Genomic DNA, 18,628 nt, shown 5'->3' on the forward strand with positions numbered 1-18,628 from the left:
GAGAATATGGGTGATTTATTTTCAAATAGGTTTGTTATAACCAAACAGACTTAAAACATTGTCTGTACACCAAGTTCATAGATTTAAAAAGATTCTTTTTCACTATCCACCTCGTGCGTAAAGATTGTCTGGAGACGAAAACGCACCAAGACCGAAACGCATACAGCGTGTGATTTTGCCTCGTCACATTTAACAGAGTCTAAAGCGCAAATGCGTGTTCAGTTTCTCACATCAAATTCCTGCTTATATACACAAAGGTTAACTACTGATCGGGGTTATACAGCCGCAAATCCCGTCGCTCGCATAGACTCGGTAAAGGGGAGCGAGCTCGAGCCTCCATGGAGCGCCGGACCTGACCTCCGGTACACGGAGGCACTAGCCCGGTCAGATCCCCCGCCACCCTGCGTTAATACAAGCAGTCGTCGTAAAGCCTTTACATGCGTTTAGCCTTTTAGTAAAAACTACTTCGAGGAATTTTAGGAGAACGCATCAGACTCAGACATGATGAGATGGAAACTGTGTTGAGGAACTTGGAAGCTACTGACAACAAACATGAATCTACAGAAAATTTCTATGGATTATTATTATTATTTTATTATTATCATTATTAAAGATCTCCCCGAGAATATTAAAAATATTTTTAAAAAATTTCAAGACGACAAAATCAACGCTAATTAAACCAGCATCCCAGCGTCCCTCCGAAAGGAACAATAGATTAAACATAGCTGGTGATGATAACACTTTATCTGAACAGTCATTATGAGAAAATAATTTTGTTTGCACGTTCTTACTTTCTAAATCTTTGCGTCTGCACTTTTACCCGACCGAGAGTTGGATCAGCTATGGGAAGTGAAAAGAACACATACCATCCTGTAGCACTGATCTGTCTCCTCGGTGTGATAAAAGTAATCAATGCCCGTCAGCATTGTGCTATTTCAACGCATGACCTGGGATGGAGCGGAGGCTTGGGTTGCTCCCGTAATCACAAAATGCGTAATGATGGTTTCCTTAAATTTACTTTCATTGCGCTGATAGAAGACAACTTTTCTTTTCTGAAACATGCCATTTGTAACGTGTAACTCCTCTGCTTGACGGAGGAAGTTCTTTTTCTGTTCAATTCCTCTTTAACGCCGATGTGACACTTGGGTTTAGGCGGGCAGCAACAGTATCAAACTTACCTCCTTCTCCTGCGTTTACTGCTGAAGGCAATAGAAGAGCCAAAATACATCCACAGAACCATACGAGTAAATCCATCTTTTCCCCTTGAATGCGGCGGAATAAAAACCGTGTTCTCCTCCTCTGTGGCTTTATTTGGGTTATCTGACACACAGCTCCAGTCCAAGTCCCACTTTCCTGTCTTTTTCCACTTGTGTTTTTCTAACGTGTGGTACGCTTGTGCCCAAAATCCAAACGCCGGGCTGCGTTCACCGGACTCTCTAAGAATATCACGCTGGTGAATATAAACAGTTCATGCGAGTTGTGTCAGTGCTTGTGACAGTTGGCTTAATCAGCGCAACTTGACTAGAAGCGTAATTTGAACTCTAAACACAGTTGTAAAGCCGCAAAATCCATTGCGGTGCGCACAGTCGGCAACACTGCAAACGCGCGGGGGGAATATAGAGCGTATCAGCACAGTGAATAAAGAAAATAATATATTTCAAATCAACTAGAAATCACAACGAATGGTCAGAGACATCTACAGACAGGTTTAAAGTGTGACAAAAACGTTAAAAAAAAAAGTAACACGTGTCTTCCTCCTTAGATAAAAAATATTTCCAAATGTTTATATGTAAATATCTTTGTAGGATGGTTTTCTAGGTAAAAACATTAAATATTTTCCCATCGATTTTCCGCTTAATATGCTGTCCCAGCAATAGTCCGTTCATGCGCAAAAGATAACACAAGATCTCCGAGCAGCTCGATCTGCGTGCGTAAAACTGGTAGGGAGAAAAGAAACGTGGTGCCTCTTCGCTGTCCTCCCAGAACTGTGCGTTTCTGCGCTCTGACACGCTCTTCTGTGTTCGCTCTCTCTCCTTCAGGCGCAGTATGTTTCTCTCTCTCTTTCCCTCTCCCGGCAGGCTCCGGCAGCGTGCGCTCCTTCCCCTCCGATCTCCGCCGGGTTTGTGGCAGCGAGCAGGACTGCTCACTCAGTCCCCTGCCTGAGTGTGCGTGCACGCTGTGCGCGCGCGCGTGTATCGGATTACAGTAGGCACCTCGGCCCGCCTCCATATAGCCCCTCACTGATTAAAGAGCAATTTCATCTCCTTCTCACTCACTTCTCTCTCTCTCTCTTTTACTGACCATTTCTTACCTCCTACATATCTTTCCCTCTCTCTCCATTTCTTTAATTTTTACCAAATTTATTTCTACCTTCTCTCAATTTTTTTTCTCCACTTCATTTACTTCCCCTTTCCTCTCACATTTCTTCCTCCAGTCCCTCTGGCATTTAAGAGAATCGAGTTTGAAAGAAGAGAGACAGAAAACAGTGAGAGAAGATGCCTATGGCACAGCTTTATGAGCTTTATAGTATAGCACCAGGAGTTTTAAGGTACCTGGTGCTGGTTTATAGCATTACAGAGGAAACACTGATCCATGTACAGTATGCATGTATAAACCAGTCAAAACACAGAGGAATCTGTTGGGCAACTTAGTAATCAGTTATCAAAAACACATCCCAAATAAGCTTATAAGGATTAACAAATTCCTTTTCTTTACTATGAGAGATTTCTTTTTCATGCACTGTGGTTATAATCAGTGAGTTCTTGGATGCTAAAATTCATACACACCTTTATGCAAACACATAGACCCTTGTCTACAAGCCAGGGCAAACAGCTGTTTACCAAGGGCACATGGGTCAGCAGTGAAGAGAATCTAAACGAAGGGTAGAGGACAGACAGAATAGCTATGCAGACACACACACAGATACACACAAATGCAAATAAACACTTTGAGCACACAGGCACGGACATGTGCTGACACACACTTAACAGTGGTAATGAAGTTGAATGAAAAGGTGACTGGATTTCTGTCTACTTACTGAACAAGCATTAACACTTAAAACCAGTCCACTCTTTCACTCTCCTTCCTCGTGCACGCTCTCCCTTCCTTCCTTGTTCATTTGCTCACTACCAGTAGTATAATAGATGTCAGTGGGAGGTGTGTTTGAGCAACACCAAAGCTTGTGGTCTGAAAAACCAATCCAATCTTAGCTCTCGCATTGCCTTCCCAGGACACACCCTACACAAATTCACACACAGATGCATGCTGCTGAGCTCACCACTGACCACTCAATGAAAAAAAATCATGTGGGAAGTAAAACCCCTTCCAAAGTCTTTTATTACAGAGAAGATAATCACACGACTGCTGATACTTTTTAGATCATGTGCCAAATATTTATATCTCTTCTGACACAAGATTGTCTGACAACAAGAAGTCTTAAATAGGGATCTTTTCCCAAGTCAAAATTGTGCAGGGAAGCAGGTAAATGTTCAACCTAATTTATTTTTGCTGTCCTACAATTAGCAAAATACAGTTAATCAAAGAACAAGGACATATAACACACATACAGTCACACATGCACACCATCACAGTCACTCAGATGCTTTCTAGCATCTCTGGAGGTCTAAAGGTATTAAGTTCTTTTTCCATGACAGATTTGAGTGTGTGTGTGTGTGTGTGAGAGTGAGAGCGCGAGCGCGAGAAAGAGAGAGTGACTGTCACCCTACTCATTCCTTGGGTCCCTCCAGTTGTACGACCTCTGTAACCTGCCACTCACACCCTTCTCGACTTTTTCGTCCTGTGTCTTTCCACTGAAACCAAACCCACCCTGGTCCCCTGAAATTTGTCAGGTGATGAAAGCGCAGTGCAGTCACGTGGTAATATCAATATATCATTTATGTGAGCGCCCAGAGTCACGGTTTACAGAAATGTCTTATTTTGAGCAGTCGATAACAGGTAAACATCGGCTCTTTGAGTAATCCACCTGAGATGTTCAGCAGCAGTTTGCCACTATTACTGTAAGACATTTCTTCCAAAGTATTTTCAGCTTTTGAATATGACTAGAAAAATAGCTTTTTCAACAAGTCTTTGTTTTGTTTAAAGATGACTGTCTTTATTTCACATAACTGAAGGGAAATACTAAAAATGCTGTAAAACTGAAGCTCATTTTTTTTTTAAAGATAGGAGCAGAGGGCTCTGAATGTAAAAAAAAAAAAAAATGGAGTATTGTTTAGTTGGCAGGAAGAAAATTGCACAGTAAAAGTAAGAAATAAACTCAGCTAATCACTCTAAATCCACACGACCACACCACATGAGCCCAAACCTTCTGGACTTTCCCTCCACTCATTCCTCTCGATGACTTGCAGTACACAGTGTGTGAAACTAGGCTACGTTGATCAATGACACCTTTCCTGCCTGCCAAACAGTCGACTGGGCTTCCCAGAACTTACCAGTGACATCACCAAGACTCCGTTTTAGGGCAACAGACAGCCATGCTCACAGCACAAACAGTGCCACTGTTCCACCTCGGTGAAAACTGCCGGCCTTTTGTGAAGGTACATTCGATTGCCATTGTTGTCAAAAACCACAACTTGGCATCTTGGCATAATGACATCTGGGAGGTACAAAATATATTTGATACACTTAACATGGTTTATTATCTAGTTTTCAGAGACATTACCTTGCAGCTATGCTTTGACATTTCTCTTATTGATGTATTTTTGATAAATATTTCTTTCCTGACACTGACCAGCTGTCAGATAATGACAATAAAATGCTCCATTAAAGGTTAATGTATTTACAGTGGTTGAGTTCTATAAAAATTTAACCTGTAAAAGTTTCCTGAATATGGAACTTACCAAATACCAGAGAGCAAAACCTTTTTTTTTTGTACTAGGCTAAACATGTTGGTAATTCAACATAGTATTTTGTGCCTGTAGGGACTGACTTGCTTTTGAGGAGAGCCTCGAGTGGCCATTACAGGAGCCAAAGTTTTCCCCCTGCTGGCTTCATTTTCCAGACCTGGAGTTTACTGCTCAGTTTGAACTCTACTTTGACCATCCTTTACAGAGATGTAAAAAAATCAATGTAACAGAAAATCTTTCTTTTTTTTGCAAACTTCTCTTACAGGATTTCAGTGTTTGATTTCAAATAGCAGAAAATGAACTAAGTGTGTGCAAAATCTGGGCAAAAAATACCCAGGTGCAAAATAAAAATGTTACTGCATGTCACAAAAAGGGAAAAAACTGCGTATTGTTACGCTTCTTCAGGCAGGTACACGAATGAAAGAGATCCTGTGGATTGAAATTTTGCTTTTGAAAAAATCTTTTAAAGAAATTAAATTATTAAATTGGAGCATAACAGTGTGCAGACTTTTCTCTCTTTTTGATTTTTAATAAAGCGAATGCACCACGGCTGGGAGAAATTTGTAAGTTTGATCACAACAGAGGAAACACTGTAACATAATATCGAGCCTTAGTATGAAGTTAACGTGCTTGTTGTTGCATTGGTTTAACAGCTTTCATTTCTCTCTGGGAAACAGTGGAGGCACCGGCGGTAACATTTGTACTTTGCCTGATTCAGTTACTCCCACAGGTAACGCCACTCATATTTTTCACATGCAGGCAAACCTGTTCAAACATTTCTTTGCTGTAAGAAACCATTGATGTCATATATTTCTGCAAGGCTCATTTCAGCAGTGCAGTTGTTAATAAATCATTTACTGTCATTTATTAACTGTTGGATTTTTTTTTTTTTTTTTTCCACAATCTGCCAATGCTGATCTTTTTACCCAACCTACTGGGTTCAACCCTGGAATGAGGAAACGCAGAACATCATTGCATTCTTATATAAGAAAAAAAAATTCAATTCTTGTGTGTGAGTGTGCATGTGTGTTTTTACAGAGCTGTGAAACCAGTACAGGGTAAGGTGATCCCTGCTCTGCGTCAAGGGAAGAACTTGTTGGCGGGCTTGTCGACAAGCAGTACTGGGCCTGTCTACACCTTGCCAACATGCTGCACCTCTACTATTCTCTCTCCTGCTCACTTATTCTGATGAATGATTTTATGAATTTGTGTCTTTTACTCCATTGCCTTCTCATTTTGTGTTTTCGTCAGCACAATCGCTCTGCTGTGTCATGTCTCTTGTTTTGCCACCTGTTTATTTTTAGTCTTTTCTTCTCCATTCACTTCTACTTCAGCACTTTTTTTTCCTTTCATGCATTCATTTTGTCCTTCTCTCATTATTCATTGTTCTTTATTAATATTATTCTTTCATTATTTCATTTTAATTTCCTAAGTTTTATCAAAACATCACGTCTTTGCGCTCTCTTTTCCCAAGACCTGGAGTGGGAGGCTTGTTTTGTTTTATTTTTCCTGGGAACTGAATATCTTGCATCCCCAGATTTTCACTTTTATATATCAGCAATCAATGTTTTTTCAAAGGGTGTCCCAAAGAAATTAGATCCCAGGAATCAAGGTCAGCTCTGCCAGGTCAGTTGGGAACAAATCACAGAAACATGCACACTTAAATTTGCCAGTCCAGGCTGCAAGGACACATAGCAGTGTTAGTACATTCACCCCAGATTTTTTGATTCCCTTTGATTAACACTCTGCCTTTAACCCATCCTTACAGTTAAAGGCACATGGAGAATGTGACCAACAAGGAGGAATCAGCAGCTCCGTGTCCATCAACCTCTCTTCATTTGTGCACGCGTGTGTGCCAGTGAATGAATGTCTGCGCAAGCGTCTGTATGTCAACAACTTTTAAGATTTCTGAGTGCAAAGTTGGAAGCTGTCAGAGTGGTAGATATTTTTTATCTCTTTGTAAGTGTGTGTAGTGTCAACCTGTTGACATCTTAAGGCTCCAGGGACTCTGCAGGGCTGTACTTCGTCCAGGTTTTCACCACCGCCCAAAATGAAATTTCCTGTTCAAGATCTCTCCCACATCGTGAATCAAGTTACCTCTCCTCTCTTCTTTTATTTTCTCTCCTAAGAACAGCCATAAATTTGGTCCAAGTACAAAGCCAGAAAAATTGAATAATAGGAAATAAGGCATTCTATATACAACAGTGTGGTACCTAATATTAACACAAAAAATAATAATACCTCACCCATTTCTGTCAACATGTCTCATAAACGCACACAGTCACACATAGAGACTAAATATTTGAGTGTACATACATCACCCCTGTACTGGGCTGACTGTATTTACCCATTTAGCTCCATGTGGCTACATTAGCATTGAAAATACTCAGTAATGCAAACACACACACACACACACACACACACACACCCTCCCCGTGGCCTCATCAATAAGCCATATTACTGAGCAGATCTTACGGGAGGCCACTGTAAATTAGTGTGTCAACAGTTAACATGAGCTACACTGACATACTCATTTAGTGCCGGAGCCGTGTCCCACTGCATGCGTGTGTGTTTCTGTGTGGAGGCGCAACTAAGTAGTGATAATCACACTACAGACTGTGGAGACTGCAGGGAGTCCACTCAGCTATTAGCAAGGACACAGAGATGATAGAGATACACTAATATACACACAACCCCACACACAGAAACATGCACAGACATTCATTGATCACAGTAGGCTGTCAGAGCTGTGGGGAGTTTGCAAAAGATGCCGCCACCCTTTCTATAAATTGTATTGTCCAGATTTCTTCATAACCTTCTCATCTCTTCTGTCTTTCTCCCCTTTATCTTTATTCTCTCCATCATGCAACTTTTGCCCTCTTGCTCCTCTTTATTTCCCATTCTTTTACAATCTCTGTGCTTTCCCTTGCAGAACTTCCCCTCTCTGCAGGCCTCTTTCATCCTATACCATTTTCTTCCTTCCACTCTGCCTGACTTTCTCATTTACTCCTCTCTCATACTATTTTTCTTATACCCATTGCCCTCCCTCTGTTTCTTTTCTCTCCTTCGCTCTGTGTGGTTTGCAGATAAGGGTGTCCTCTCTGGATGTTTGACTCAGCTGGTAGCACAGCAGCAGCAGCAGTTAGCAGCTTAGTGTTCCACAGTGAGGAAAAGGCAGTCGCTGCTAAGATGTCAAACTGACTTTGTAAGTACTCGTCCACGTATGGAGTAGGTATCAAATTGATATCCATGGGGTTTTTTTTTTTAGGTTTTTTTTTTAAGTGGTAAAATTAAACTGCATTAAGTTGCTTGCAGGAATCTTGCAGATAGCTCTACAGTTGAGTGTAAAATACTTTTCTATTTTTGAAATGCACTTTTCCTGTGTGTCATGTAAGAATTGAAAACAAGTGTTTACATCTAACAATGTCAGGTCTGTCTTCTGTTGAATTTCTGATGAATAATGTCTAAATAAATACTAAACACAGTAGAAACAAGCAAAATGTTTGCATGAACATGGTTACAGCCTTAATTATTTAAGGTTTTTCCAATGGTAGAAAAATCAGACATCAGTCTGATTACAGTCTTCTTCCTGTAAAGCTGAAACTTTACAGTCACGTGGTTTCCATGTGACAGCTGAGGTACTGTGTTTAGCATCATCAGTCACTGTCTGACAAGACAGCATAGAGTGAGGACAAAGGGAGGAGAGAAAGAAACCCTTTACACTCCTCTCCTCCCTTCACAGCCACCCAGCTCTCTCACCCCTTTTCATTACCCTCCATTGTTCCCTTCACTCTATTATCATTCTAACTTTAGATCACTTCATTGGTCACCCCATTCTTTTCTATTTCAGCCACTACCAATACGATTTCTGTAACTAAAACTAACTGTACTTTAATGTATGGGAAAAACATGCACACAGACATGCACACACACCGGTTTCACGATACACTACTTTCTAAGTGCAGACAGTACAGTCATGTGTATGGTGGAATTGTTAAAGGGAAACAAAAGGGAGACCTGTTTATGGGCAAGCCACTCAACTGTAACACTGGAATTACAGCGAAGAACGGGTCACTGCTCACAACTATGTAGAAGGCACACAAACACGACACGTTGCCGAGCATCTTCACATCCTTCTCTGCCTAATGACATCATCAGTAACAACAGCCTTAGGGAGATTTGTTAGTGTGTCTGTCTGTGTTTGAGGAGTGGATCCTCTTGGCTTTGGAAAGAACACCAGCTGTGGTTTTCTTTGTGGGGTAACTCTTGTTTGTCTTAGATGACACGAACTGATAGGATTATCGCTAATAGCTTAATCATGAACACACAAAAGCACACACACACACACACGCACAAATGTGGAGAAAGAGCAGCCTCTGATAATGATAAAATGATGGGTCAGGAAACCTAACACTGATTAAGTGGCCTCCAACCCTCAGAGGCTCATTATGCAAACTGTACCAGTATGTGTGTGTTTGCGTGTCATGTTACAGCATTTGTGGTGTCCCACGGCGTCTCTTATGCAGTTCTTCCTCTGCTTCACAAGATATTGTTTGCACCACCCTTCCACAGTACTCTCTGTGTGTTAATCTTGACTGTTAACACCTTGAAGTGATCACACTGTTGTCTAGAATCACAAAGAGATAAAAGATTTACAGTACAGAACTTTTTTTTTTCTTCTTAGAAACGGCATGTTTGAGTTTGGGTTGACAACATGCAGTAAGTCTACTGTAACATTGTGCCTGCGCTTTTCACACAGCTCATATACAGTACATGTGGCATTTCCAGCTCCTAAAATAATATATATATATATAAAATTTCATACAACCATTCCCATAGGATTGGGGGAATGAGGCAGGGGAAGGCTGCCACAACCAAGGGATGGAGAAATGGCATGACTATCACATCGCTATACAGAAATGTAAGAAGGCAAAAGCAGGCAGAGCAGGGTGAGGAGAGATTGAGAAGGATATTGGATAAGGCAGTATCAAGACTGAAAATAACAGTGTTAAAAAAAAAATGCAAGTGACTCTGTTGGTGTTGGCGTGTTGCTACGCATGAGGAAATCTGAACCAAGAAGTCCAGTTTAGCAATACATCCATGAGCTTAATGCTTTATAAAGTGCCAAAACCCAGCACAGAACTTAAAACACTGTGAAGGTCATAAACAGTTATGACTCGGGTTTGTAACAGTTGCGTCAATTAAACCCCGTATTTTCAAAGGCAGAAAAGTCAGCACAGATATCATTTGAATTGCACCGTTTTCTTCAAGGAATGTGCGCCTGAACAAAACATTGCATTGCAGCAAAAATTTGAGCCAGATTTAAATTTTGTGCTACCAGATTTTCACTGTGCCAAATTCAGCGGTCACGGTGCATTTGCATGAATTTATGTAATCAGGTTATGGAGGAGAAACAAGATTATTCAGTCATGCCCGCAAACATTTTATAGTTTTTTTTTTTTTTAACCCCAATTCTAGAAACAAGATTCTCATTTACATAATTCTTAAGAAATCACCTTAAAAGGCATTCATGTGAAGGCACAGAACAAGCTTTTTAATATAGTGTTATTGTTTTCTTTTGAATCTGGTAAATGTCACCCATGTCAGGGTGAAGGAGAGTAGATATTCTTATGCTGCCTTCATCACTAAAACACTGAATCCATGAACTGAAGTCTATATTGCTTAGAGTTCTTATCCTGTGACTGCTTAAACCACTAAAAGCACAACTCTGTTAATCAAAATTACATTTTAAAGTATTTTTTGGCATGAAAATAATAGATTCCAGTCTAAAATGGCTTAGCTGAGACTCTACACCTTTGCCTCATTTAGTATACACAAACCTACAAAGTCCCAGCCTCACTGCCACTTGCCTCCCTCTGCATCTGTGAGCCTTACTCCTGTTACATTATGCAGGAGGAGAAAATCTTGATTTTCAAATCAGAAAGTCCCAAAACACAAAGAGGGTGCTGAGAAAAAGTCACAGAGTGCATTAAGAAGTCCAAAATACCTGGAGTACAATGGAGAACATCTGCTGGCTGTTAAACCTAAAAAAAAAAAAATAACATCACAAAGCATTGGCACTTCTTGGGAAGATTTTATTCCACTTACAGCATCATAACGAATTGTTCTCAGCTTTAGTAATGCAATCTTCACTTCACCTGTCTCTCCTTTCAAGGAGAGAAAGAGCAAAGGACAAACACACACGGCAAAGCTGAGAGGGGGGCATAGGCGAGCAGCAGCACAGCAATAGGCACGCTTAAGCTCAAATGAAATGAGTACACACAGATAACATGAAAAGCTAATAAGGTGCTCACAAACCTTGTTCCTGATTGCTCTGACAAGTTACAGTAGCCTCACTCTGTAAGTTAACAGGACTGGTACATATGCTGGCTGTTTGACATCAATTTTACTACTTCGATGATGTCAATTAAGGAAGGAGTTACCAGTGAACAAATGTAGTGTTGTAGTTCAGTATCTATTTATAGGAAAGAGGGTGGGAGAGGGAGCGAGGATCAGAGGGGTGGGGTGGGGGGTGGGGGTATAATAATTGCAGTTACTTCCAGGGAAAATCCTATTTTCGCAGTCTGGCAGAGATAGACAGTGAATGGAAGGGGGATTGGGGGAAAAGGAGGAATACAAAGTTGCTTCCTGGAGAAAATCCCATTTTTTCTGTCTGGTTTAGAGGAGAGGAGAGACAGATGGCTGGCTAGCTGACTAGCTGGATGCATGTGTAGATGGATAAAACTGTGGTATCGGGACAGCTGATGAGACCTGATAAAAACAAAAAAAATTGGAAAGCAGGAACATGGATGGATAGATGGATGGATGGATGGAATGCAATACTTCCTGTGAAATCCTATTTCTTGCAGCTGGTAGACTTAGCACCTGGAATTATTAGATTACCATGTAGGAAATAAAAAGATTTTGTGTGGATGTGTGCATCTACTTTTGTGAGACTGTGCAAGTGCGTGTGTGTGTGTGTTGAGCAAGAATAGATGAGAAGGGGAAATGAAGGGTTTCTATACTGGCCCATAAATTTGATTTGGGGCCACCACTTCAGTGAGATGGCTGACTGCATCCTGTGTCACCCACTTACAATGCACACACACACACACACACACACACACACACACACACACACACACACACACACACACACACACACACACACACACGCACACACGCACGCACACACACACAGATATTAGTGGACACTAATTGATTGAGAAGCTTTGGCTGATGGACAGCATCTGAGATCATTGTAGGAGATGGTTGGTGGGGGAGTCAACAGCTGTTTCATTTCCCAGACCTTCTAAAGTGTGTTAACAGACACCAAGCACACACAATGACACATTGAATGGATTGATGACACAGATTGAAGACAGATAGACAAACACACACGCACATACTCTCCTATAATGCTATCATACAAGGTTGACTGAGCACGTGTGCTGTCTCTGAGTGGATACAAATGGAAACACATAAACAAATGCACGCACGTACGCACGCGCACACACACACACACACACACACACACACACACACACACACACACACACACACACACACACACACACACACACACACACAAATGCTCGACCATGGGAGTGTAACATGTGCTGTGTCAGGTCACCTTTAGATTGTTAGCAGGGAACTTGAGTGATCATGTGTGATCATTAAACCATCATGCTCAATTCTGGGTCACAAGCTCAAAGGTCATTAAACTCTGCTGATGGGCTGCAGGCCTTTTGACTAAACAATAAAACCACACATGAGCAAAAACTCAGCTGTCTCAAAGTCAGACTGACTTCAAAGATTCATGAGCTCTATAAGCTTGTTTGAAATAACAGCCATACATTAAGTGGAATCTGAAAAATGTATATAAATTTGCCACAAAGTTGCTTTTTTCCATAAAGAAGATAATCCTTATGCATTTGTGTAGGAAATGAGGTACAATACATTCCAGTGTAATTTTCCCACATACCCATTTCTCTTCTTCACATCAAAGACATGAATAATTACATATCTTCACTCCCTTTTTCTTTGTTTCTCTTTTTTTATTGTGTCTTCTTTTTGCTAGTTTGTCTTCCTCATTCTCTTTTATTGTCCACTCCATATTTACATGTTCTTCTCAATATTTGCTGTCTCCCACCTCGGCTCTCTCTCCCTCACTCTGATATAAAGAAATCCTGTCCAACAGCATTAAACACCTTTCATCCCTTCACTGTCTACTGTGTGTGTTTGTGTGTGTGTGAAATAGACACAGAGAAAGCCAAAGATGTTGAGATGTTGAACTCTTTAAGCATCTTTGTTTGAGACCACAAAAAAGGTTGCATACTAACACTTCTTAAATTTATGTCAGATGTTGCATTTTGACTCCTTTGTTGGGATGTGGCCACGTGCTGCTCATTTTTGAAGGCAGGAAAGCTGAAAGGAAAAAAAAAAGCCAATTTTCACTGACCACTGCTTTCTCAGTTTTTCAGATATGCCTATCTGCAAACACTTCCCATTTCTCCGAGATTCTCCACCACTTTCAAGCAATGCATCTTTTCCAAGATAAGGGTAAATTTAGCAGATTTATTGACAGAGAAAATAGTGTAGATGGGAAGGGGAAGATGGAGGGAGTCAATGAAGATGAAGAAGACCACTGTAACTCAGTCTTTTATGTTTTCTTCTTTTCCATTTGCTTCTCCCTTTCTCTCTCTCTCTCTTCTTTATAGCTCTGAATGGTGTTAGAATAAGGCACAGACTGAAATACAAAAGATTTAATGAAGCGTCTCTCTCTCTCTCTCTTACACACACACACACACACACACACACAAAACCTCACCTGTGAAACTGTACAGCAGTAAAATGAATGACCACTAAAAGAGAACCTGAACACACTCACATGTCTGTATGCAGGTGTGTGGCTGGTAAGGCTGAGACCACCAGAACTGCCCCTGCTTCCTATTGCAACAAGCAGCAAGCAGCAAACTGACAGAGCTTCTGCTTTTATAGAGGTGCTTGCACTCACTTATGATCAGTTAATCTAGCACATTTTATCAGCTACTTACATGCTTAAATTCTTGTGCATGGAGTAAAAGTGTCCTTAGTTTTTCAGACACTGCTTCTGGTGGTGCTAAAATAGTGGCTCTGAGTGCTAAAACACAATATTTATTTTGAAAAACCTTTTTTTTCCCTGTCGGGTTATTTGGTTTTGTGACTAATGACAAATATATTCCTAATTTTGAATGACCAGTGCTTATTTTGCTCGTCATCATTTGAAGTTGCAGATGGTGTGTCCTGAGTGGATGCCCCTTAAAACCTGCCCAGGCTTACAGTTTGATCCTACACAATATACCAACCATCCCAGCTGCACAGTATTAAATAAACTTATATTGTCTTAAACTTGAAAGTTTTCTAAACTGCCATTGTTGCATTATGATAGACATTAATATGACAATAACTAAAAAAAAAAACTTGGAAAAAAAAACCACACTCAGCTGTGATTTTACCCATGAGAAAGAGCAGGGGAAATGGCTGCAGTTGATAAGGTATGTTACAGTCACCTTTAATAGTGAACAGTCATTGGCATTGCCATTGCTGTTTATTTAGGAGCATTTGGACCTGGAAATGACGTCAGACTTAAAGATCGGATTGGTAATTTAGCATCTCCTTCAAAATAAAAGACTACTATTTAAGTAGGTTTGTTGGAAGGCATCATAACGGCAATCCCAACTTCAGGCCCAATGAGGGCACACCTCCACAAAATGAGAAAGAGGAGATCAATATGCTGAGATCCCAACTGCAGCAGGCTCTGCACATGCAGCAAACCAGTCACCACCAAATGGTAGCTGCAAACCACAAAGCTGCTAAGTACAAGGTCTAGCTGAATTGGCTTCAGCTGCAGTTGGACTGCTGCAGAAAAAATGCACAGAACACAATTCAAGATCTCCAAGCACAGCTGGAAGAGGCTCGCAGGAACAGACCCGAGTCTGACACGGAGGAGAACTTCACAGCTCAGCTGAGTGAAGCTCCTACTAAAGGCCCTGCTAATGCAATGGATGTTGCAGGTAAGAGTCCCATATCTGGTGAACCAGATGAGACCTGTGATACACTGGAGGAACTGAGCAGTCACCATGCTGCTGAGTTGCGTGTGGAGGCCTCAACACAAACCATGGAGGCTCCACACACAGACTCTGTAGAGCTCAAGGCAACCAGAGAGGCTACCTTAGAAACCCAGTGTGAGAAACAGCAGGAGCAAATCAACCAGCTCCAGGAGCAGCTCCTCAGGGCTCAGAAACAGCTTGAAGATGAGGCTGAAAAAAGCAAAGAGGAAGAAGAGCGAGCCCACTGTGAGATCTTCCTGATTAAAGGGAGTTTTTCCTTCCCACTGTCGCCAAAAGCTTGCTCATAGGGGATCATCTGATTGTTGGGGGTTTCTCTTTAATTCAATTCACTTTTATGTACAGCACCGGTCCCATATGGACACACTCACCCATTCATATAAAAGGGTGAGTTTGTCTAAACCTTTCACTGGTACTGTAAATGAAACTGAATTGAATTAAAGATGATTTGTAGGAGATTGATCAATTTGACCAAATTTCACCAAAAAATAACAAAATAAAACAACTGGCTTTAAAACTAAAAATCTGAATTGTGAAGACTTTTTTTTGTAAAGCATTTCAAATGTCAAATTACAGTTCACTTAACAGCAGAAATAACTATGTTTACAGTCTGGTTAAAAATCTTTTAGATTTTTTTGCTCTGTGGACAATTTTCACTGCATTTGTTTTGTTGATGCCTTTTGGAGTATTTCAATAGAATTATGGATCAAACAATAATATGCAGCCACTTTACTGACTGCACGGTGCCCAGGTCCTGTGGCTGCAAAATACACCCATGTCATCATCCCTGCACCACCGTGCTGACAGTTGGTATGAGGTGTTTGTGCTGATATGATGTGTTTGGCTTCACAAAATGTGGTGCTGTGCATTATGGCCAAACATCTGCACTTGCCTCTCCTCTCTCCAAAGGACATTGTTCCAGGAGTCACATGGTTTCTCCTGGCAAACATTCCAAAGCAGTCATTCTTGTTAGGTCTTTCTGTAATTGTGCTGTCACGAACATTAGCATCTAACATGCTAACTGAGGCCTGTAGAGTTTGAGATGTAGCTCTTGGGTTTTCTGAGGTTTCTCTGAGCACTGCACAGTCTGAGCTTAGAGTGAATCTGTTGGGACAGCCACTCCTGGGAAGACTGTGGCATTGTGTTAACAGAGCTGAATGCTCCAGAGCAGCAAACTGCCAAAGCTTATACTTTTATAGAGGTGCTCACACTCATTGATGATCAGTTAATCAAGTGCATTTGATTACCCTCTTGAATTCCTGTGGAAACGGTCAAAATTGACTAATTTTTGGGACACAGGTTGCTAAAATGATTTTTTGTAGCTGCTGGCGTCATCAGATAATTACAGTTTAAACAGTTAAAATGTGTCGCTATTTTGAAAAAGTGTGTTAGAGAAACCGTTTCATAAAAAATTTGAATTAGCTTTTGCACAAACTACAGCTATTTTATAAGACATGCACTTAGTGTGGTTAGGTTAATTGGTGATTCCAAATTGTCCATAGGTGTGAATGTGAGTGTGAGTGGTTGTCTCTGTCTTTGTGTTGGCCCTGCTACATGCTGTCAAAGCTGTCCAGGGTGTACCCTGCCTCTCACCCTATGAGAACTGGGATAGGCTCCAGCCCCCCTGCAACCCTGCAAAGGTTGTGTGGAAGAAAATGGATGGATGGATGGATGGATGAGATTCACTAGTTGTGTGGAGTGATCATTGGTCTACAATTTCAAAATATTAGTTCAAAACTGGTGGTTGACCTCTTACATGCAGTCTACGGTTGGATGGACATCTTTAAAAGCACCGAATCTGACCGTTTGAGCAGGCTGGTGGAGGGAATGGGGCCGGCACATGCTGTGTTGCTTGGGAGTTTCTTTGCCTGCCACCACAGGGTGTCTGTCTGATCCACGATCTCCAGGATGTCACCTCTTCTGAAGCTCATGCCGGCGTCGGTGCAGGGGATGGTCAGGTCCTGCTGAGGGCTGTAGTCGGTCATGGCCCGCACATACACCTAACAAGCAAACAAAACATCATGTTTATAGAGTGTGTATACTTTTTTATGCTAAAAGAGGCAAACAATAAGGGAATTTTGGAGGAAGACTTACCATGGTCTGATTGTAGAACGGCCTTTCTGTGATGGGAATGACTTTAAACTTTATTGCACTAGCTTTATTATTTATTTATTTTTACTTTTTTAATTTTCCTATATACTTGTTCTTTTATTTTATTTTAACTTAGTTTCAATTGTGTGTAAGGCAGTCGCAAATAAGAATATCATTGTTCAGCATAACCACTGTGTTTTGCGGTGTATATGACAATAAACTTCTTGAAGATTAACAGAAGAGCCAGAAATCAAAGCTGGTGCAGCAGAGAAACCCCAATGTTAACCTGCAAAAACTCTGGAGCCTACATTTCCCACAATGCAACACATCCCCTGTAAAACAGAGGACTCTAATGTTCAGATTTTTTCTTTGCCTCCTCTTTCACTCCTGCACTACTAAATGTTAATGAAAGATATGATTTAACATCAGGCCAAGAGAACACATGAATTATCTCTGTAAAAAAATCTGAAGCGGTTTTGTCATATAGAAATTAAGTTTTTAATCAATTAGGTGATCTTTAGTGTTCCATACCTTTGAAGCTCTTGTATTAATGTACATTTATTCTCCTGAAGCAGAAAAAAACACAGTTTGTTTAAGGTTTTCTCACCTTCTCGGAGCTCCTCTGATATTTTCGTCAGACAGCAGGAAGGTTTGGGAAAGAAACGACAACAAAAGTTTCTGTTGAAGGGCACGAAACAAATTCAGAGACAAAAGGGAACAAATCAGCAAAGACTTACGTACCAGATTCAAATGCCTCCTCGTCTATCGGAGCATAAAAACAAAGAAGCAAAGAAGTGTGTGTGTGAATGTTTGTAATCTGTATTTAAAAAAGGAATAAAACAAATCAGTTTAGCAGTAAATGGAAGGTGGAGGTTTACCTGCTTCCACACATTTCTCATCAATGGCCATCAGGTCTTCCTCTGTGTGGGAAAAACTGAATTAATTAAAGTCAGAACTGCTATAAAACGAGCCAGCTTCAGCTTAAGGTAGCCTCTTCTTACCTTCCTCCACAGTGCTCACTTTATTAAGCATGGGGAAGCACACGCGCGCGCGCGCGCACACACACACACACACACACACACACACCTTCTCTTTTACAGCCCTATCTTTTTAGGGCTCTTCTCTCACTCCAGAGTTTTACGGTGGTGTAATAAAACAGAGAAAAGACAAATGGTCAGTGAAGAATTGCTTCGCCAAGGAAAGTTTACTGTTCACTTCGTCATTCAACTGGTCAGTTAGCAAGTCAGTAAGCACATACAGACAGCCAGTGCCCAAACCAGGTGGCCAGACAGTCACTTCTGTACTTTTAACGTGCCATTTAAATAGTAAGTCAACTTAGCAAGAGGAAACGTATAGAAATTCAATCATGCTACTTAACAGACTGAAAATTTCCCATACAATCACATAGTTTTGAGACCTTTTTGAAGGGTTTGACTGTTCAACAAGGATACAAAAACAGATAATTTTTCTCCTGGTGAAACTATAGTGAAACCCAAGTCCTTATAATCTCAGTTAACCTCTTGCTGTGACGCCCCCTGCTGCTACCCCTGTCCATCAAGACTAATG

At 40.9% G+C, this 18,628-nt stretch overlaps 2 protein-coding genes across 2 annotated transcripts in view; both read right to left on the bottom strand.

Moving 5' to 3' along the window:
• The window catches only part of LOC115800293 (neuropilin-2-like), a gene marked incomplete at its 3' end in the record, with an annotated part of 56,580 nt that extends 54,477 nt beyond the window's left edge, over positions 1 to 2,103 (bottom strand). The window contains 1 exon segment of the mRNA XM_030757549.1: positions 1,179 to 2,103. Within this exon segment, the coding sequence (XP_030613409.1) occupies positions 1,179 to 1,254 (76 nt within the window).
• Positions 2,104 to 13,726: 11,623 nt separating this feature from the next.
• On the bottom strand, positions 13,727 to 18,094 carry LOC115800638 (MAGUK p55 subfamily member 4-like). The gene is made up of 5 exons (XM_030758120.1): positions 18,064 to 18,094; positions 17,941 to 17,982; positions 17,066 to 17,127; positions 16,775 to 16,971; positions 13,727 to 13,811 (listed from the first exon to the last, which is right to left on the bottom strand). The coding sequence occupies exons 1-5, from the start codon at positions 18,092 to 18,094 to the stop codon at positions 13,727 to 13,729; spliced, it is 417 nt and encodes a 138-aa protein (XP_030613980.1).
• Between the last annotated feature and the right edge of the window lie 534 nt (positions 18,095 to 18,628).

Source organism: Archocentrus centrarchus, chromosome 21 (assembly GCF_007364275.1).
Source record: "Archocentrus centrarchus isolate MPI-CPG fArcCen1 chromosome 21, fArcCen1, whole genome shotgun sequence".
NCBI classification, from domain to species: Eukaryota; Metazoa; Chordata; class Actinopteri; order Cichliformes; family Cichlidae; genus Archocentrus; species Archocentrus centrarchus.

Coding starts and splice junctions, on each gene's coding strand:
- LOC115800638 (XM_030758120.1), bottom strand. CDS start 18,094: ATGCTTAATAAAGTGAGCACTGTGGAGGAAG. Junction 17,983..18,063: donor AGTGAGCACTGTGGAGGAAG/GTAAGAAGAGGC, acceptor TTTCCCACACAG/AGGAAGACCTGATGGCCATT. Junction 17,128..17,940: donor TGAGAAATGTGTGGAAGCAG/GTAAACCTCCAC, acceptor TAAATAATAAAG/CTAGTGCAATAAAGTTTAAA.